This window comes from Empidonax traillii, unplaced genomic scaffold (assembly GCF_003031625.1).
Source record: "Empidonax traillii isolate 1590-97213 ecotype Southwest subspecies unplaced genomic scaffold, ASM303162v1 scaffold1054:size196387, whole genome shotgun sequence".
Classification (NCBI taxonomy): Eukaryota; Metazoa; Chordata; class Aves; order Passeriformes; family Tyrannidae; genus Empidonax; species Empidonax traillii.
The window spans coordinates 16,785-39,815 of NW_020956247.1; the positions used below are offsets into that span (position 1 = coordinate 16,785).

A 23,031-nucleotide genomic window follows, 5' to 3' on the forward strand; every position below is an offset into this window, starting at 1 on the left:
TGCCATAAAAGACAACAAAGAATGTTTTTTCAAATGCATCAGCAACAAAAGGAGGGCCAAGGAGAATCTCCATCCTTTGTTGGATGTGGGGTCAAAGATAGTGACAAAAAATAGAGTGATGAGGAAAAAGCTGAGGTACTTAATGCCTTCTTTGCCTCAGTCTTTAATAACAAGATGTCATCAAGGTAACCAGCCCCTTGAGCTGGAAAACAGAAATGGGGAGCAGAATGAAGTCCCCATAATCCAGGATGAAATGGTTAGTAGACCTGCTATGCCACTTAGACCCACACAAGTCCATGGTGCCAGATGGGATCCACCCAAGAGTACTGAAGGAGCTGGTAGAAGAGCTCACCAAGCCACTTTTAATCACTTTACCAGCAGTCCTGGTCAACTGTGGAGGACCCAGGAGGCTGAAAGTTGGAAAATATCGAAGGCGAAAGCTATCACACCTCCTAAATATTAAGACCATGTGTCCACTCTGCACAGAAATCACACACAGTGAAGACAAAATGGACGATTTTTTTATTTCAGGGGTGAGCTATCTTTTATGTGGTAGAGCATGGAATGTGTGGAATTTGGGAGGAATTAAGGGAGTTTTCATGCAAGGGGATGTCTATAAATGGAGAAATTGAGCTAAACACATCCAAATATGGGTGAGAAGAGATAGAAAGAAGGGGAAAAGCTTTAAATTTTAACCAGCAGGAGCCAATAAGCAGAGGGGTTACAATCAGCAAATAGGGACAGGGCTTACAAAAATTGAAACTGCAGATTATATACAAAGTAAGATTTTTTCTAACAACATTGTTACTTAATTGAATAAACATAAAATTTTTAAAACATGAAAAGCAGTCTCTGAGGTAGGAAGTTATCTGTTGTCCAGTAGTTTAGCTGCATTCCAAAGCTGTTTTTTCTTCAGTTCTCTTTCTCTTCAGAGATTTTTCTCCACCATGAATAAACCTCTCGCGGGGAACCTCCAACAGGAAAATGTCATGCCCATCTACAAGAAAGGTCAGAAGGAAGATCTGGGGAACTACAGGCCTGTCAACCTGACCTCAATCCTGGGGAAGGTCATGGAGCAGATCATCTTAAGTGCCATCACGTGACACATACAGGAAAACCAGGGGATCAGGCTGAGACAGCATGGGTTTATGAAAGGCAGGTCTTACTTGACTGACTTGTTCTCCTTCTATGACAAGGCAATCTGCTTAGTTTGTTAAGGAAACCTTCCTGTCTGACCATTCAGAAGGCACTCTGGCAGTCACATTCCTACCACCAAAGAGTTTAACTAGCTGGGACTGGAGCCCCTTTGCAGCAGGTGGCTCCAGTGAGCTGATGGGTGCCCCACTTGAGTCCCTACACACACCACACTCACAGAGTCAGACCAGATTTCCCATAGCAGTCTCAGACCTCTGAATCCTTAGAGCAATTTAATCATGGCACAGTAACACAGATATAGCTTGAGCTTGGTGTTTCCTGGAAGGGACCCTGAACCAAGGAATCCCTGGGTTTTTGTACCCTTACAGTCTATGTGCCTGATAGTCTGGGGTTTTCCTGCTGTGTCTGTGAGTGGCAGATCACCTTGCTGACACCACAGGTCTTATGCCCTGTGGTGCAAACGATTGGTGCCAGGTCACAGCCTCTTGCCTGGGGCTCCAGCCATTTCCTGTCACCTAGAGTTCAATCTGAAGCTGGAACTGCAGCTGCACACCAACCCAGCTGCAATAAATGTATTCCTCAATAGCCCTTCCTTTGTTTTAATAGAGCATACCTGCCAATACAATTAAAAGGAAAAGTTTCAGGGCATTTAACCATTGCCCTTATGCATTATTACAAGTGACAAACATAAAAGAATTAAGGCTAACAAGATTATCAGAGGGTAGAAATGACTAGGACAAAACCATGAAAGATTCTCAAAAGTCAGTGATTGACCAACTGGTTGATCATTCACTTCTCATTTGATATGAGAACAGTGTATCCAGTTTTCCTTACCCAAAATGTAAACAGCAAAATAAGAACACAGTAAGACAGTTTATGGCCCCTCCCATTTAGGTTTTAATTTGAATTTTCATAAGATTATCTTGATTAACACTTCATCCCCAAGTTGTATATTATGTACCTGTATTTCAGGTGGGTTGGGCTGATACTACTGTGCATACTTTCTCTGCTCTTTGAACCCTTTCTGCACATATATAACATACTGGGTCAGGCATTTATGTCCATCCAACAGGCTGGTCTTAGCTGGGATATAAACCCCTGGTATAGCTAAGTTCCTCTTGTAACACTCCAGTCCTGAAGCCTCAAGCTTTACTAGGAGTATTACTTTTATTTAAGACTCCAAGAGTTCCTACTGAACTCTTGCAGAACCTTTGGTTCTTAATACCTTGAGGTCGCATAAAGAGAAAACGTCAACACATTATCCTAAAAGATATCTTTTAATTTAGCGGGAAAATAGGCATTTTGGCAAAAGATAAAAGAGGTAATGTTACAACCAAGACAAAGTATTTCACCAAAGTACCCAGCACACCAGTTAAGTAAAATACAACCAATTGGTTTTGTTACCCAAAAGAGATTAAGGAAATAGTAAACAAAGAAAAGAGATTAAGAGAAGAAACAGGAGAAAAGAGAGAGACAAGAGAGAAGGAATAAAGAAAGGCACTAGAAGAAGAGAACAATAGTTACCACCTAGAATCTTTCACATGGTGGTGGCTGGAGAAAAGAAAGAGGAGACTCTGTGCCCCTGTATTTATATGGTCTGGCCACCATGGCCATCCGTCCCAGGCAGGATGTCTGGCTCACTGACCACTCAGTGCCCTCCAGGCCAGAGTGAGGGGTGGAGCAGCTAATCAGAGGCTGGGTCAGGGGTTCCAGGGGGCATGGTGTGGGTGGGCTACCAGGCAGGCCTTTTTATTGACAGCTTCCGTGCACCCTGCCATGTGGCTTCCGTGAGGCTGTGCCACCTGACTTTCATGCTCTCTGCCATGGCTGCCATGAGACTGCAGACTTGGCCTCTTCCCCACACACAGTTTGTTCCGACCCAATAAATAATCCAGTGAGATTTTAATCCAGTATCTCACACCTCTCAAATAAAATTTCTGCTGGTATTAGTCCTATGGGTTGTCTCAGAGACAAATTTAAAGCTTCTGGCCATTTCAGATTAGTGTATACACATATTTTTGCTATCTTTTCCTTTAATGTCCTATTCATCCTTTCTGCTTGTCCTGAAGAATGTGGGTGATATGGTGCATGTAGTTTTCTCTCTATGCCCAAAGTCTTATACAGCTGATCAATTATATTTGCTGTAAAATGATCACCTTTGTCTGATTTGATTGACTCTGTAAGCTGGTATCTAGGTATAATTTCCTTTTGAAAGGTTTTGTATAATCTGGGAACCCAAGAGCAGGACCAGAAGACAAAGCTCATTTTATTGCTTTAAAAGCTTATTCTCTCTCTGGGCCCCATGCAATAGGCTCTATCTCTTTGTTCTTGGTTGCCTCAGTCAGAGACTTAGTCAGTTCCCCTAACCCAGTGTCATAGGTTTACTTGTTCTAAAAAACCAAACAGGAATTTTTCTTTCCCCTGTGTTGATGTGAAAGAAAGATGTTGAATGAGGGAGGGGGAAGGGCAGTCTGCCTAGGGTAATTGACACACACAAAAGAACTGGCCTCAACCTGCATTCCAGACTGATGGCTGCCAGAAGACTGTGCGTGTGTGTGTGTGTGTGTGTGTGTGTAATTGGTTTTTTCCCTCTCCTCAGAAAACAGGAGTTACTTCACTTTTGCTTTAACTCAGGCAGAGGTGTGTGTTGGAGAGGCTCTGAGGTCATTTTGTTCTCGGCCTGGTCATCTGGCTGTTTTCCAACCTCAGTTTGCTTCGGGTTTTTTTCCTTCACCCTGTTCTGCCCCCAGCCCGGACCTGTTGGACTTCATTGGAGAGATTTGACTCACCTAAAAAGGAAGCTTTACCTTTAAAGGTTTACCTTTAAACCAGCACACATTCTAAATAGCTCTTCAGAAAGGATAGGCAGGGTAGGAGAGGTGGAGGGGTGGCTCTATACGATAGAGGGTTCCTTGACTCTGTAGAACTTGAGGTCACCAATGATAAGGTTGAGTGCCTATGGATCAAAATCAGGGGGAAGACCAACAAGGCTGACATCCTAATGGAAGTCTGTTATAGACCACCCAACCGGGATGATGAAGGGGATGAATTATTCTATAAGCAGCTGGCAGATGTCTCAAAATCACCAGCCCTTGTTCTTGTGGGCGACCTCAACCTGCCAGATATCTACTGGGAGCTCAACATGGCAGAGAAGAGGTAGTCTAAAAGATACCTAGAGTGTATAGAGGATAATTTCCTGCTCCAGCTGGTAAATGAACCTACCAGGGGTGGGGCCCCACTAGACCTGTTGCTTACAAACAGAGAGGGGCTGGTGGGAGATGTAGTGGTCGGAGGCCACCTGGGGCACAGTGACAATGAAATAATAGAGTTTGCAATACTCAGGGATACAAGGAAGGCCACCAATAAAACCTCCACACTGGACTTGCGGAGGGCAGATTTTGGCCTGTTCAGAAGACTGGTCCAGAGCATACCCTGGGAAACAACCCTTGAAAACAAGGGGGTACAGGAGGGATGAATGTGCTTCAAGAAGGAAGTTTTGAGTGCACAGGAACAGGCTGTACCAGTGTGCCAAAAGGCAAACCGGCAGGGTAGACAATCAGCTTGGCTGAATGGGGAGATTGTGAAGAAAATCAGGGATAAAAAGAGAGCTTACAGACTGTGGAAAAGAGGGCTGGCTACTCAGGATGACTTTAGGAGTATAACTATGTCATGCAGAAAGAAAATTGGAGAGACAAAAGGGCAATTTGAAGTCAATTTGGCTACTTCTGTTAAGGATAACAAAAAGTGCTTCTATAAGTACATTAATAACAAAAGAAGGGGCAAGGAAAACCTTCATTCCTCGTTGGACTTAGGGGGGAACATAGTTAACAGGGATGAGGAGAAGGCTGAGGTACTTAACACCTACTTTGCCTCAGTATTCACCAGTAGGACAGGTGGCCCTCAGGACAACTGGCCTCTGGAGCTGGTAGACAGGGATGGGAAGCCAAATAGCCTCCCTGTATTCCAGGAGGAAATAGTGAATTACTGAGCCACCTGGATCCACACAAGTCCATGAGACCAGATGGGATCCATCCTAGGGTGATGAAGGAGCTGGCAGAAGAGCTTGCCAAGCCGCTCTCCATCATTTATCAACAGTCCTGGCTCTCCGAGGAGGTCCCAGATGACTGAAAGTTGGCGAATGTCACGCCGATCTACAAAAAGGGCTGCAAGGAGGACCCGGGAAACTACAGGCCTGTCAGCCTGTCCTCAGTGCCTGACAAGGTTATGGAGCAGATCATCCTGAGTGCAATCACACAGCACCTACAGGATGGACAAGGGATCAGAGCCAGTCAGAAAGGGTTTAGGAGAGGCAGGTCCTGTCTGACAAATCTGATCGCCTTTTATGATCAGGTGACCTGCCCGGTGGATGAGGGGAAGGCTGTAGATGTAGTCTATTTGGACTTCAGCAAAGCCTTTGACACCATCTCCCATATTATACTCCTGAAAAAGCTGGCAACCCAGGTCTTGGACAGGGGCACTCTCTGCTGGGTTAGGAACTGGCTGAAGGACCAGGCCCAGAGACTGTTGGTGAATGGGGCTGCATCCAGTTGGCAACCAGTCACTAGTGGTGTCCTCCAGGGATCAGTGCTGGGCCCAGTCCTGTTTAACATCTTTATCTATGATTTTGATGAGGGGACTGAGTCCATCATTAGCAAATTTGCAGATGACACCAAGTTGGGAGGGAGTGTCGACCCGCTGGAAGGCAGGAGGGCTCTGCAGAGGGACACGGATAGGCTGGAGAGTTGGGTTGATTCCAACAGGATGAAGTTCAAGGCCAAGTGCCAGATCCTGCACTTTGACCACAACAACCCCCTGCAGTGCTACAGGCTGGGCACAGAGTGGATGGAGACCAACCAGGCAGAAAGGGGTCTGGGAGTGCTGATTGACAGGAAGCTGAACATGAGTCAGCAGTGTGTCCAGGTGGCCAAGAAGGCCAATGTCATCCTGACCTGCATCAAGAACAGTGTGACCAGCAGGAGCAGGGAAGTGATCCTTCCCCTGTACTCAGCGCTGGTGAGGCCACACCTTGAGTATTGTGTTCAGTTCTGGGCCCCTCAGTTCAGGAAGGACATTGAGGTGCTGGAGCAGGTCCAGAGAAGAGCAACCAGGCTGGTGAAGGGACTTGAGCACAAGTCCTATGAGGAGAGGCTGAGGGAACTAGGGTTGTTTAGTCTGGAGGAGGCTCAGGGGTGACCTCATCACTCTCTACAACTACCTAAAGGGAGGTTGTAGCCAGGTGGGGGTCAGTCTCTCCTCCCAGGCAATCAGCAATAGCACAAGAGGGCACAGGCTTAAGCTCTGTCAGGGGAGGTTTAGGTTAGATATTAGAAAGAAATTCTTTACAGAGAGAGTGATCAGGCATTGGAATGGCCTGCCCAGAGAGGTGGTGGATTCACCGTCCCTGGAGGTTTTTAAGAAGAGGCTGGATGTGGCACTGAGTGCCATGATCTCGTAATCACAGTGGGGTTGGATCAAGGGTTGGCCTTGATGGTCTCGAAGGTCTCTTCCAACCCAGTTAATTCTATGATTCTAGTCTCTCAGCATCAATGATCTTAATTTAGGTAATAGTTTTGTAGAAACCAATGACCTTATGGTTATTTTCTCCTTTCAAATTAAAAATAAAGTATATGTGAGACCACTGGATGCTCTTGTTGAATGGGAGTTACAACTGCCCTCTTCAGGTACTGCGGAACAAAGTTGCCCAGCTAATCAGTTGTCTTGGTTTAATGACGATATGTCTCAGGAGGTGGGACCTTTGATGAAGTAGAACTCTCCTCTTTTGTTTATTTCCCTCCCCCTAAATTACAAATTTTTGAAGTTACGAAGTGTCTGAATGAAGGAGGAAAAATATAACAATTTTTACTGAAAAACGGAGAAAAAATAGAACAAAACAAAAACCAAACAATAGCAGAAAAAATGTCACCTAAGCCACTCTCTCCCCTCTTGGTTACAATCAGAACCTGAAAAGAGTATTTCATTCAAAGAGAAAGGAGTCGTATGATGCTGAAACAGCAGCGAGGTCCCAGTGGAGGTCACGTGATCACCATGTAGCTGGAGCAGAGCTGAGACTGGGTGACCAGGTGCCTCATGGAGTTCACAAAGGGGAACTTTCAAGTCCCTTTGGCGAGGCTGCAGCAGCAACAACTGGCAGAGACATGGGAGCTGTGGCGATGGGCACTCCTGAAAAGTACCCATGCAGGAGCCCCTGCAAGTAAGTGCCGGGGATGGTCTTGCCATGACGAAAAGCGGTTGGAAAGCAGAGAGAGACAGGAACCACAGCGAGAGAACTCTGTTGGCAGTCCTGGCTCTATACCCCCTCCCAGAACAAGAGTCACATTTTTCATTTGAAAACAATGGAAACTAGTAATCTAATAGAAGTTGACTATTGTGTACCTTTGTGGATATTGATCCACATTGGAAAGAACATGTCTATATTTTCATGTATGTACATGAAAGTTGTTAAATAGTTTAGCTTACTGAATAGTATGTGGAGTTGAACCAAAATAAGAGTATCCAGAAATTACATTGGAATAACCTAATATTTATTAATGTGTTACTGTTGTTGTTCTTGTTTGTTGGCTGTGGCTAGGGGATTTATGATACAAAGTCAGAACAAGACTGTTCCTGTCCCAAGGGTTCACAACCTATTATAAGAGAAGAGACAAGTGGATGCCATAAAGGACAATATGCAAAACACTAGCAGCAGTGTAAGAGCAGCCTTGAATCACTGTTTTACCATAAAGCTTATGATTTTCTTTAAGCTCCATATTCTAGAATTGATTTACTAATTTAGCTTTCATATGTTTTCATTGGTTCTAGTATGCAGAGTTGTGGACAAAATCAAAATATGGAAATGTGACACTGAATATATGTCACCATCATGTGACAAACAAAATCCCTCCAAATGTTTGCTTCTTAGTTGTAAGCCAATCTTTTAATTTTTGACGGAAAGAAATGAGTTTGATACTTGAACCTAACTAGTGACTGGAATAGAGGACAGTGAAATGACCATACCAACATGTCATGGAACACTCTGAGCACTTGTGGGAAATTTATGTTAAAAACTTCTGATTTGGTTAAATTGGAAAAAAAAATCAGGGAAAAAGATCCAAAAGTGCTCTTAAAATTGATGGAGTTTGAGTAAGAAGGCATACAGGGTGGATATATGAAGGCAGGCTACTAGTGTCTGGGTTTGAGTTATTTTCCACATTAGGTTGGCAGACCCCATATGTTTTCATTCAATGCAAAACTGTGTATTTGCTCCATCTTTTAGTTAGAGTATGTAGAATGCAGACATTGTATGGAGTTTAATTTTTGGGGGAGCTGTTTTTGTGTTTTTTCTTTAACCAGTGCCACTTCAATAAAGGAATTAATGATTTCTGAAATTAGACAGAATCTACCATAGAAATGCATTAAAGATGTAGTGAGTCAAGGGAGACAAATTCAGACTAAAGATACCTTAAATTTTTTAATAGCACTTTAAAAAATGTTAATAATCTGGAAATGGTGTTTATTATTTCTAAAATTTTGTACAGCAGAACTTTGTGGTTTCTTGAAATAAATGTTACTTCTCAAATAGAAATGTTTTTGGTGAAACTGATGCCAAAACCAACATAAAATAACTGCTCAGAGACAGTTTTGGGTCTTTAAGCAGCAAAGGTATTTATTTTGAGCGTTGGGGTGCTAGCCAGCTCACACTGGACAAACTAGCTCCAAAGTTCTCAGTGAAAAGTCGGGTAATTTATACAGTGAGAGATTACAATATTTTATATGAATATTTATTAAAATTACATCATCTAGTTATAATATTCATATTAGGTGGGATTCAGGTGGAGTTTGAGGTGGAGTCATCCTTTTGGGTAGATTCCTGGAGGTCATTCCTGTTTCTTCGGCCTCGTGAGGGTCATTTTCTCTGTTCCCCATCGTCATGAACTTTTCAACTCTTCCTGACTGTGAAAGTCTTACAAAAAACCCCTTTACTCAGCCCTTCACCCCCCCAAATGTCCATCCTATCTAATTTGTGACTACTAGGCCAGTTTTTTGTTGTCTTTCATTAGGATACAGCATACCAGGCGGAAGCAGGCCTCTCACAGGCCTCTCGAAGCCTGGTACCTTCTCTCTCTTAACTAATCTCATAACACATGCTCTCTGTCATTTTAACCTAAATGCAGCATTCCTCAAAGTGAGATCTGTGAACCTCTCCTTAGAGCAGGATTCTAGCATCTAAAAATCCTTGCTCTGTTTCAAAACCCATTCCCATTATTGGGAAAGGTGGTTTCTTCTCGTGTTTTGAAGGAGGTAGACCAAGATAGCAAAGCACATCCTTTGGTTTTATTATCACAGAATTTATTGTATATTATATCACACTGACTAGAATGTGAGGTTCTGGCAATTCTTTTGGAGCTCTTGAATGATTTTGTGTTCAATTTCAAGGTATTTTCTGTATGTATATTGTCTGAATATTGAAATGGATACTCAGATGTAACTTGGAAATGTAGTGATCTATCACTCTTTCCATTGCTTGAAATGTTACTTTATCAGCATTGTCTTGTGAAGTCTTTATTCTATAAAATATTCAGTGGGCATAACAATTCATCAAATGCATAAAAGCAAAATAATTTTATAGACCCTAACAGTAATATCTGTTCCTCTTTAGAGCTCAAATTTTGCTGTCTTGCTTCTTCTCATATCTACAGTTCTCCAGCCTTAAGATCTTAGCCCCAGTGTCCACTTGAGAGAAAAAAGACCTTTCAAATGTCAAGCATAAGTACAATGACCATTTTCCAAACTTCCTTTTTACAGATACTCAGACATTTCTGGGATCATAACAGAAAAAAAAAAGGAAAAAAAATAAGAGCAAAGATGACAAGTCCTGTGTTCCATTTGCCATCTTTAAGTCTCAGGGTAACTTACTTTGTTGAGGTTATAAACAAAATTACAACAGTAAGTATTTTCTTAATGCTTTTCTTCACGGCAAGCATGACTAAACTTAGATTGCTCTGCTATTCCAGAGCGATTCCTTGTTCTGGAATACAAAGGACTCCATGTATACTATTGATTATATTAGTCAAGGTGGTAGTGGCACCATACTTCCCAACTCAGCAAGTGATTTAACTACCTTCTGAATGTGGAAAACCTAAGAACAATGACAGTAATAAATAGTTTTTGTCTAATGTGCCATGGCACAACAAATTGGATCATGTTAGGCTTTGTATGCTGCCTAATGTAACATAACATAGCAGATAAAATAAATCAAATTAGTCTATTAGACTTTAAAGATGATAGCTCTTGTAAAGCAACTGAGAATATGTCAATGCATTAGATTTCACATTTATTGAAGTCTAGAATATTTGAAACCCAACAAATGCAAATGAAACAAGTGACTACAAATATAGCAGTATGCTTATTACTGACAAAGCTGTTACCTGAAACTGTATTCAACTACATTTTCTTTGTGAGCTCAATAAATTTTTTTATTTCTGCATGTCTTCCTAAAGACATTAGCTTGAACGTCAAAGCATATCACTACAAATGCTTTAGTTATTATTGTAGTGTCTAGGCTCAGAATGTTTAGTTATAAAAGTTCAGTAGTGCCTACCAAAGATCATTTCAAGTTTCAGTGAATTAGGATTTATTAATACGGATTCAAACAAATAGTATAAAAAATATTTTTGTTTTCAACATTGTAATAAAAGGTTATGTTTATTGGGATCAATTTTAAGAAAGGATTTAGTTTATGTTTCTTTCTTGTATTATTTTCAACTGTTTCTTCAATTTGAATGCTTATAACAATTCATTTTATATTATTCATTACTTGAGCCTTTAAAAAGTTGATTTCAGTAAATAAGCGTGGAGTTACTGTAAGGGATGTAACCAGTTAGGAAGATTATGAAGATATGCTTATTCTCTTTACTTAAAGATGTGTTTTTTGTTTTGGCTTTCTTTGCTTCATGAAGGCAGAACACTCAATTCTCACTCAATATACAGAATTTTAATTATATTGCTTTATTTAATCATTGTGATGGCAATTGTGAATTAAATTTTCAAAAAGATAGGCAAAAAATGGTTCAAGAGTAAGGTTTTTTTATTATTATTTTATATCTGAAAAAAGTGAACAAGTGCCTTTATTTATAAAATAACATGGCCTTCTCAAATACAGTGTTTATTATATAAAAATATAATACATTTTCTTAAACTTTATAAATAAATTGTTAAATTAGTGTGGTGGGTTGACCTTGGCTGGGTGCCAGGTGCCCTCAAAGCGGTTGTATCACTCCCCCTCCTCAGCCGGACAGGGGAGAGAAAATATGATGAAAGGCTCATGGGTTGAGATAACATCAGGGAGAGATCGCTCACTAGATGCCATCGTGGACAAACCAGATGCAACTCAGAGAAATTAATTTAATTTCTTGTCAATCAAAAGTCAGAGTAGGATAATGAGAAGTAAAACCAAATCTTAAAAACATTTTCCTTCCATCCCTCCCTTCTTCCCAGGCTCAACTTTGCTCCCAGCTTCTCTACCTCCTCCCCCACAAGCGGCGCACGAGGGTGGGGAATGGGGGTGCAGTCAGTTCATCACATGCTATGTCTGCCACTCCTTCCTCACTCTTCCCCTCCTCCACTTTGGGGTCCCTCCCACAGGAGACAGTCGTCATAAAATCACAGAATGGTTTGGACTGGAAGGGACCTTAAAGATCATCTCATTCCAATCCCCTGCCATGGGCAGGGACACCTTCCACTAGAGCAGCTTGCTCAAAGCCTCATCCAACCTGGCCTTGGACACTTCCAGGGATGGGGCAGCCACAACTTCTCTGGACAACCTATGCCACTGCCTCACCACCCTCACAATAAAGAATTTCTTCCTAATATCTAACCTAAACCTACTATCTTTCAGTTTGAAACCATCCCTCCTTGTCCTGTCACTACACAGCCTTCTAAAAAGTCCCTCTCTGAATTTCACATAGATTCCCTTCAGGCACTGAAAGGCCGCAATAAGGTCACCCAGGAGCCTTTTTTTCTCCAGGTTGAACAGTCCCAACTGTCTCAGCCTTTCCTAATAGGAGAGGTGCTTCATCCCTCTGATCATCTTCGTGGCCTCCTCTGAACTTGCTACAACAGGTCCACATCTTTCCTGTGCTGAGGACCCCAGAGCTGGATGCAGTGCTGCAGGTGAGGTTTCACCAGAGTAGAGGGGCAGAATCCCCCTTTCACATGCTGCCCATGCTGCTTTTTGATGCAGCCCAGGATATGATTGGATTTCTGGGTGCCACCGCACATTGCTGGCTCATGTCCAGCCTCTCATCCACCAGTACCCCCAAGTCCTTCTTGGCAGGGCTAGTCTTGAGCTGTTCATGCCCCAGCCTGGATTGATACTGGAGTTGCCCTGATCCAGGTATAGCACCTTGCACTTGGTCTTGTTAAACCTCATGAGGTCCCCCTGGATGGCCCCATCTTTTAGGTGTGTCACCACACCACTCAGCTTGGTGTCATCTGCAAACTTGCTGAGAGTGCACTCGATCCCTTTGTCTATGTCATTGATGAAGACATGAAATAGCTCTATCTTCCACAAACTGCTCCAGCATGGGTAGGACAAGGTTAAGGAAATTTGGATACTATTACTAATTTGCAATCTGATTGGATTTCTTTGACTGTAGCCTCTGTGAATACTTATTAGAGTTCTTAACACTTGTTCTTCAGATTATTAAAATGGTTTTCTAATATATCTTCCTCATTAATTGACACGTATTCATAATTTGAAATTAATGTTTTAGTTAATATCTGAACAAAAAAAAATCACATTAAATGTGTTTGGTTTTTGTTGTAGGTACTGCATGATAAAATTAAAAATGTAAAACTAAAACAAAAATATAATTACCTTACTTTCTCTGTGTAGCCCACTGTTTGTGAACGGGAGCTCTGTGTATTTGCTTTCCAAACATTAGGAGTGATGAATGAAGCTGCTGATGCAATTGCAACTGGGGCTCAGGTAGAATTATCTAATGCTTATTACATGTCTGATTTTCTGTAGTATACTCAGTCTTCTCAATCTCTTTTAGTATTTATTTTGACTAGTATTCCCCATATGAGTACTCTTGGGTAAGTATTATTTATTTGTCCACTCTTATAGCTGTAAATACACTGTTTTATGCATGGCATTTTCAAATAGTACTAATGAGGTGCTTCCATTGTTTTGCTTCTGTGTAATTAGATTAACCCTGTTTTCCTTATATGTTGTATTCAGTTAGGTCACCTGGGTTGTTAATAAAGGCAGCTATTGTCATTTGGAGATAATCCCCATTTATTTTCACCTAATGAACAATTACTACTCTCGTGCAATTAATAAGCTACTTCCTGTTCATTGTGTTAGGATGCAGCTATCCACTGAGCATCTGTTGTTTTGATCATCAAATAACAGTGGAAAAGTCCTTACTGATGTTCCTACATAGATTTTTTTCTCTTTTCTCAAAGATCAGGAATTTAATGTAAGCTTGCTTCCTGACTCCAAGTTCAGTTATCATTGTTTTATTTCATAATTTTTTATGTTCTTTAAAACAATGTATTTTAAACTGCTTCCAAATCACATTTAATCTTAGATTACAATAGTTAGAGGACTTCAGTAAATAAAAAAATTAAAAGACATTATGTTTAAGATCTTAAATTAAAAATTGACACATCTTATGGAAAAGTGCATTCCTCTGAATTCCTAAACATATGTCACTCACTATGCACTTACATAGCTTGTTAGCCCATAAGGCAATCCATCTACGTCCTGAGGACCTCGCTACCACTGTCCAAGCGTGCTTGGCCCCGGCAGATGAACCTCAGGATTAAAGGGTGGGCTCAGTTCCGCGCACACTGTGTCTCACCTAAAAAATCCAATGCGCAGGCTGGAAGGTGTAAAGACCTTCCCTGGTTCTTCGTTCGCGAAGAGACTGGCCATTACATAGTAAACAATGTTTTTTGGAAGACCAAATGTTCAGTTCAGTTTATTTTAACCAGCACTAGTGAGTCTAGCCACTGGAAATAAACTATTCGGCTAAGTGCCCAAATACCACCTATGGACATATCCTCCCTCAGAGGAAGAAACTTGGAATCAGTGTACACCAGCTTCTTCACATGAGTATATAATTGTGGGATCTGAACATCAACTCATCTGATGTCTAAGGACAGTTAGCAACATCTATCATGCCAAACATTAGGATATCTGTGCACACTTGCAAGAAATGTAGAGGTGTGTTGATGAAGTCCCACCTCTTCCCCAGCCTGAAGTCCTCTGATAGACCTCAGCTATGTGTTTCTGTGGAACTAGAGTTTTATTTTTTCAGTGCAGGCACTTACGTGGTATTTAGGTACAAAAAAGTATCTCTCATTTCTCTTTTTAAATATAGATGACAGTAGACGTGGTCCTGGTCTGCACTCACTCTGTGTTTTATGTAGGTATCACTGTTGCAGGCATATGCAGAGCTTGCTCTAGATCTCTAGAGTACCTCTACATCTTACAGAGCTTTGCTGAAGATTATTGATTTCAACCTTAATGGTACTTAAAAGTGTTAGATAGATTTTGTCAATTGTCCCATTGGATTGAGATGACTAAATTTTGCTAAGCCTCACTAGTGATAGCATTGTACCCAGCTCACTACCTCTTACCTGGTTGAGCTCCGGTTTCTGTTTGCAGAAAGAATTTAACACTTTTTAGGGTTTGATTCATCTGAGTTATTTTTGACATTAGGATGGTGGGAATCTGCATAGACTATCGGCACAGTGGTTATTTTCTCCACTGATTATAAAGAGAGACTAGACTGACTAGTAAGAGGTAGAAAAGTTTACATTGTGAATCTCTACATTTCATCAGATGAATCTTCCTCCAAAGCATTTTGTGTAAAGAGCCTAAATAGAGATTCCCATTATTAGAAACCACATCCTATACTTTCTATTGTGCTTTCAGCTAGTTTCCTAAGGTGTACATCCCTACTTTTTCACTCACAATATTCTGATGGTTCCTTCTTAATAATAAGAGACTGTGCATTTTAAAACTTTCAAACCTGAAGTCACCTTGCCTTTTTTTAGTCATGTAGTCAAAATGCCTGAAAATTGTCTGATTTGTTGATAGTTCAGATTCCCTGTAGAGAGTCTTTGCAGAGAGAGAGGTGCTGTCTGAGAGATTAATGCCATAAGAGATAATTGCCATCAACAAGTGTCATCTCGTCCTCCTTGAAAATATTTAAATCCTGATTTATGTACTTCAGTACCTACTGTTAAGGAGAAGTTCAGGCACAACTATAAGAACATTTACTTGATCCACAGCACCTCCTATTACCAAGGAACACATAAACAAGTTTGTATTATAATGTTTGTATTAGACTTACCTCCCAGTTTAAGTTGCTCTGCATTCCAACAGTTCAAAAAAATGATCTCATGGGAAATCAAGGGTTTAATTAAGCCTGATCTATGTGTGTTTTCCCCCATGTCAGAATAATATGCTGGTATCATGGTAAGAAACAATATAGGAGTCAACAGTTGTTTTAAAGGAGGGCTTTGGGATTGTGTCCTAAGAAGAACTATGCCAATTTTAAGACAAAAATCCCATTGTGGACATCATAAAACAAGACAACTTTGGGTCACTGTATTAAGAGGTTTGGGAACTCAGTAGTGTTTTGCAAATGGAGGCTAAGAAGTGCTTCTGAGAAGCAGGATGTATTAACTCAGGCTCAATTTCATAGTAATTTGCACAGTTGCAGGCCTGTTGCCTGACCTGGCTGGGCTTGCAGACTCTTTGTCTCCCTTGCAAATGCTTATGTGGATGCCCTATTTTGAAATGTTCATCACGTTTGTAGGTATTATAAACTGGAAAGAAATCAGAGCACTATGGAGGAAGGAATCATTATTTCAACAACTTCATTTTTCAATATATGAGAAATATTTAGTAACAAACTAACAGAACATTTTTAAACTGATAGAGAAAATTGTCCATTCATGCTAAAGGAGCAGAGGAGAATGGCAACAGTATGACACTACAGAGCAGTTCCTTTTCCCTTTCTTCATGATTCTTATTTTCATTCTGCTTCTCTAAATGGACATCAATTTTTTTTTACTCTAAATCATCAGATACAAAGGCAATATATTAATAACTTCTAGAAGAGCTTGAGCTGTGAGATATCTGACTCATGCAGAATTGTGGGAGGAATCAGGGATGCCTAATAAATATGACTCATCTCAGCTTTTCCTTTTTTCATGGAAAAGTCTGTTTTCACACAGGAATGTTTTCAGAAAGCACAGAGAAACTGGGGGGAAATGAGCTAATTTGCTACTATGATTTTATCTAGCAATTTTGAAATTTATTATGAGTTGGATTTAGGTTTTACAGTTGCCAGAAAGTTGCATTCTCTCAGTTTTGTAATTGCTGTAGTCTATTTTTAACCTCTGAGTTATAATTTTGAAACAGTTATGCAGAAATCTGTTACTAAGTTGTGTATGTGCCTATGTGCACATATGTGAATACATGTCTGTGTATACATTACACGCATGATATTACAGTGAAATCCTGGAAATCATACATATTCAAAACCATGTCATAATTCTGTACAATAGGAAGTATGGAAGAGGATCTCCCAGTGTGAGCCATGTAAATGACAAATCACTGCACTGTTCTGACTTTAGCAGAAGCAATGTTTGCTAGTATTTCCATGATTACAATCTTTGGGAGAACATCAGGCAGCAGTACAGATTCGCAATTCTTTCCTCTTTCAACATTTTTCACTGGCACAATGATACACAGATTCAGTACAACTTCATTTCCCTAGAAAATTATTTCATCCAGGAATTGCCACAGGTACACAAGAAAAAACAGGACTGCAAGCAATGTATTGGACATGATAACACATGTAGGACCAGATATCGGTCCTAATTATGCACCTGAAGTAATGTAACAGGGCTGTACCCAAAGCCTGTTGAGGTCAATGGAAAAATTTCAGTCCTAAACTATGTCCTGTGGATAACATAGCTTGAGTAATATAGATAATGATGAAATATAGTATTACTCTAATGTGTAAAAAAAAAGCAGACTGGATGATGTAATATGAAAGTACATATATTAAATAAATATTTTTCTTTATCCCTAGGTGGTTGATCTGTTAGTATCTATGTGTCGGTCTGCATTAGAGTCACCTAGGAAAGTTGTCATTTTTGAGCCATATCCTTCTGTAGTTGATCCTAATGATCCTCAGATGCTGGCCTTTAACCCTAGGGTAAGTATTTATCTTTCATTTTGCCGTGGCTTGGTTAGAGGCATGTGTTAGATTTCAAAGCAAAGCCTCTTCAGTCTCCTTTACTCCAAGAGATACAGCTCCAGAATATTGCACAAGTGTGTGACTAATTTTCAGAACTTTGTAGTTTTTTTAAATTGTCTCTGAGAAGGTATTTGTGAATAAACCATAAGTTATGTTGAAGTTAATAGCTTCTTGTAGTGGGTTGACCCTGTCTGAATGCCAGGTACCCACTAAAGCCACTCTCTCGCTCTCCTCTGCAACTGGACAGAGGAGAGAGAAAAAAACAGCGAAGGATTCATAAGCTGAGATAAGAGCTGGGAGAGGTCACTTACTGATCACCTTCATGGGCAAAATAGACTCAAAGTGGGGATATTAATTGAATTTATTACTAACAGGGTCAGAGCAAAAGAGGGAGAAGTAAAATAATCTTAAAAACACCTTCCCCCCACCCCTCCTTCCTTCCCTGTTCTCTCTCCTCCCCCCCCAGCAGTGCAGGGGGACAGGGAATGGGGGTTACGGTCATTTATTGTTTCTGACACGGCTCGGAGAGAGGAGTCCTTCCCCTGCTCCCATGGGGTCCCTCCCACGAGAGACAGTCTTTCACAAATGTCTCCAGAATGAGTCCATCCCATGGGCAACTGTTCTTCATGAAACTGCTGTCCTGTGGGTCACTTCTCCATGGGGTCAGTCCTTCAAAAATGAGCTGTACCAGTGTGGGTCCCCCACAGAGGCCACAAGTCCTACCCTGAAAAACCTACTCCACCATGGGCTCTGCTTTCCAAGGGGTGTGGATCTCTGGCAGGACCCTGCTCCATCTTGGGCCTCTCACGGGGTCACAGCCTCCTTCAGATATCCACCGGTTCCATCATGGCCTCCTCCATGGGCTGCGGGGGACAGCCTGCTCCACCATGGTCTTCACCACAGGCTGCAGGGGCCTCAGCTCCAGCATCTGGAGCACTCCTCCCCCTCCTTCTGGACTGACCTCAGTGTCTACTTTGTTGTTCCCATGTTCTCACTCCACTCTTCCCTGGCTGGAATTTTTACTGCACAATAACTTTCTGTTCTTAAATATGTTATCACAGAGGCGTTACTAATACTCCTAATTGGCTTGGCCTTGGTCAGCAGCAGGAAGTCCATCTTGGAGACAGCTGGCCTTGGCTCCAGCAGACAGAGGAAGCTTCTAGCACCTTCTAACAGAAGCCACCCCTGTAGCCCCTCCCCAACACCCCCCCCACTACCAAAACCCAACCACAGAAAACCACTACAATTCTTTTAGGGTACAACTTCTATGTGCGAAATTTTATATTCTTAGTGTATTTCTCAGTGTACACATTGGACACAAAGATGGCTGTGGTGGGTTGACCTTGGTTGGACGCCAGGTTTCCACCAAGTTGCTCTATCACTCCTCTACCCAGCTGGACAGGGGAGAGAGAATAAGATGGAAAATGACTCACAGGTTGAGATAAGGCAGTCTACTAAAGCAAAGGTGAAAGTTTGTGTGTGCACAAGCAAAGCGAAAAAACAGGTTTATTCTCTACTTCCCATCAGCAAGTGGTGTTCAGCTACTTCCCAGGAAGCAGGGCTTCAACACACATAGCAGTGTGCCTCTGCAAGGCAAACATTGCAAAAAAGAATACCCCCCTTTCTCCTCCTTGTCTTAGCTTTTATATCTGAGTTGACATCATATGGTATGGAATACCCCTTTGGTTAATTTGGGTCAGCTGACCTGGTTGTGTGTCCCTCCCCCAGGATCTTGCCCACCCTTGATGGAGGGGGTGTAGCAGGGAAAATGCCAAAACTGAAACCAGTACTCCACTGAAAGCTCAACAATACAATATTTATTACAAAAAAGTAGCCAACAAAACGAGAAGCCGAGAGACAGGAAAGAGAAGGGAAAAATAAGCCCTCAGCACAACCCCCCACTCACGCAGGTGTTACGAGGTTGTCTTACCCATTCCAGAATGCTTAGAATTCCCCATAGCAGAAGCTGCATCCTCAGAGCATCGACAGGCTCACAAGATAGCCGGTGTCCCCACAAAAGGCAACATTGGCCTCCATTTGAAGCTTGAGTTCACTCCCAGCACAAGCTAGCTGCTTTTTATACAATTAGCAGGTGACACCTATCTGGACAGGTGTGGCCAGCACTGCCCAGCTAGAGGCCTTCAGTCCCTCCCCCCTTTATGTAAGTGGTGCCCTTTCTGCACACACGTGTGTGCATTGGAATTTCCCCGTACCTGTGTGCTACACCTCGGGAGGTCTTTCCTAAATCAGTCTGGGGGCTTACTTTATCACCTTTCTGCGGTGGACAAAAAGATACTCAGTTAATTCTATGATTCTGTGATTTCTATGATCGTACTTAATTCCGCATTTTTCTAGTATTTTAGTCAATATACTCACAATTTACTTCTCTTCCGCAGTAATTTTCACCCCCATTATGTCCCCAGTGGTTCACCTTCTCCCAAGGTGTCTGTAGTAGATTCAACTGGACTCTGACTCTAAGGTCCACTGGCTTTTGCTTCGCTGGACTCTGTCACCCTGCTCTCGGTCCATGGTCCTTTCGTAATCAATTACATTGGGCTCACCAGTTGCGGTGGACAACACTCAGCTGGTTGGCAGGCAACAACAACTTTATTTACAACAGGCTTAGTTTTATAGTCTTTTTCTCTGTCCACGTGTACATATGTTATATTTCATTGTTTATGGGGTCCTGTCCATGCGTCCAGGCTTATCCTTTGATAGGTGGACATTATCCTTTCATGCACTGGTGTATCTCGCAACAACACCTGTTATTTACAGTTTTTCTTCCTCCTTTTCTGCTCTCCCACCTTCCTGGTGTTTACATTCTTTTACAAGCTCACAACTGTAACTGATCAAATTCAAGGCCTAAGCTGTCTGCAGTTTAGCCGCTTCCCACAATTTCCCCTATTTTGTTTTTGTGCTACAAAAGTTGAATTTATTATCCTCTGTTTGTTATCCTTTGCAGAAAAGATAACAAACACAGTAGTAGCAATACAATTATTACCAACGCCAGTAGGCAATAAAAGCTTAGTTTTACCAATTGTTTGACCCAGGCACTAAGACTTCATCCATTCAACCAACCACCCATCAATGCCAAAAATTCCTTTGTTTTGTGTTATCCTTTGAGTTGCTGTCTGTAAGTCTGCTATGCTTTTTTATATATAGATTTAGAATGGCCTGATAGGTTCATACAACACATTTCCTCAAAATCTTGACACCCACGTAAAGTATTTTTAAGTCCACACACATATATGTCTACACGGCTTTTTTCACTCATACAGCTTTTTTCCAGGCATTCAATAGGTGGTCACCTCAGTCATTCTTCACTCACACATAGCTATAATTTTTATTATACTTTTGCTTTTTAATCACACATTTTAGATTTTAAGTAGTTATTGACCATGTGCTTCTCAGTCTGTCATTTCTGGTAGTCATGTTCAACAACTGTACCTGTTTTGAAGAGGAATTAATATAAGGAATATAAGGCTTAACAAACCTAAATGAGATTCATTCTGATGCAGCATCTGTTTACGCGCATGCATATTCTCCTCCATCTATTTTCCCATTAGAAGAATTATCTTTATATCCACTCTTAACATGATTTGAACAGGGCATAGAAATTCTGTATGGAATGAAGTATTTTATAAAGCAAACTCTACTCCTGTGTAAAAATTAGGGTCATGTTAGTCTATTAGCACATTATCTAATTCTACGTTTTGTCAGTCTTTTAGCAACATGCTGTAAGAGCTGTAAACTAGTACAAATGGTATTTCACTTCTTGAATTTAGTTATTCATAATTTACATCATGATAGAATTGAAAGGATATTGTATCAAATATGGATTAAATTAGCTTGCACAATATGATGGGAATGTCTACTCACCAGTTTGAGTAAGAATTTCTGAATGTCTACAGTAGGCATATCAAGAGAAGCTTCAAAGTAGCAGTCACTAAAGGAAAACAAGTTATTAGAACACATGTAGTATGTCACAAATAATTCTGTTGAAGAGATTCATATAATTTCTTGCTAAGACTTATGCGATACGTCTGCAGTATGAAATGTATTCCAACCTGTAAGAGTTGGTTTCACTTTTCAAAAAGAACAAATTACAATATTACTTGTCTGTGAGAAACAGTCTCTAAATATTCCCCAATTTGTGAGAAACAGAGTCTCGATATTTAATCAGTTTTCAAATTGGAATTTATTATATGGTAAAAGCAAACAGCATACTGGGCTACAGAAAGATTCTGTGCACCCGATACAGTATTCAACTAACCTTTATTCTACCTACTTCATGCATATTTATTACATCATATATATAAACATTTGCCATATGTTTATTTTCACAACTAGAGCTAGGTTGTTATCTCTACAACAGTGATAGTTCTCCTATAATTCATGCATTCTTAGACCACAAGGTGCCTAAAAGATCATTGATTTAACAGAATTCCACTATAATTCATTTTAGGAAAGCAGAGATGGTTTATGGCTTTTGACCTTGATGGTCTTACAAATGGTCTGCTTTATTTCTTTATGGGGGTGAAATTAAGTTTTACAATCTGTTTGTTTTATTCTTCTATTGACACGAATTTATGGCTATGCATATGACATTGTCCTTACAGTCTTTTAGACTTCTTAAATTGTGGAATAGTTAAACTAATGTTTGAGTTATATGAGTGTTTTGTGAGTGGTAGTAATGCATGATTATCAATGGCAATCTCTCCATTTTTGTCTCTAGTCTATACCTAGAAAAATTAACAGATGAGTCACTATTACAATTTGTAAACACAGCTTGAGATTCAGAGTCCTCTGTGACAAGTCAGTTCAAGTTGTCTCTGATGTTTGGGATGTAGTTAATTCTTGACTCTTGTCCATCTGTCTCTAGTTGTTTTTTACCTTTAATAAAAAGCTTGCAAACTTGTTATCAATAGTTCAGTCAGTTTTAAGTGGCTATCATGGCAGAAACAGATATGAGAATCAGGTAATTTTGCAGGTTTTTCTGTAGTTATGTCCAGGATTAGCTTAAAGCAGTTGAGAGCTTAAAACAACTAGTCCTTTTTTGTTACGGTGTCTTTTACCTCAAAGATGAAGTAATAGGGATGATCCTTTGCAGTGCAATCCTCTCTATCAGAGATAGATTTCATGGTTTGGTCCTTCAAATTTATTTTGGAGTGTTTTTCAATCCTGCTTCTCAAATAATATTGGTTGGAACAATCATATTTAGTTTTAACTCAACCTCTTAACCAGCGGGGATTTACAAGCAACTAATTTTGCACTTTTACCAACATTATATACACCTTTCTGGGATAACATAATATTTTGAGAATGTTTGAATGCATTAATTAAAGAGGTATGGGAATGCTTAAAAGCCTTTTAAACATGTGTGATGGTTTGGACTTGGCTCCCTGCCAAATGCCCAACCCCCCAGTAGCAGCCCCTCTCTTCCCTCCTTTCTACTTCCCCCAGGGCAAAGGAAAAAAAACTATGCAAATTGAAGAACCCAAAAACCAAGCTAGTTATATAAAAAATATATTTTATGTATATTACAGTTAAGATGCTATGCACACACCAAACGGGAATCCAAACACCCCTC

The 23,031-nt window shown here is 40.7% G+C and overlaps 1 protein-coding gene across 1 annotated transcript in view; it reads left to right on the top strand.

Annotated features, from left to right (window-relative positions):
* Window positions 1-23,031, top strand: part of LOC114068384 (protein mono-ADP-ribosyltransferase PARP8-like) — a 76,203-nt gene that overhangs the window by 6,657 nt on the left and 46,515 nt on the right. The window contains exons 4-5 of the mRNA XM_027904409.1: window positions 13,049-13,141; window positions 17,274-17,399. Coding sequence (XP_027760210.1) covers window positions 13,049-13,141; window positions 17,274-17,399 — 219 coding nt within the window. The remainder of the gene's footprint in view (window positions 1-13,048; window positions 13,142-17,273; window positions 17,400-23,031) is intronic.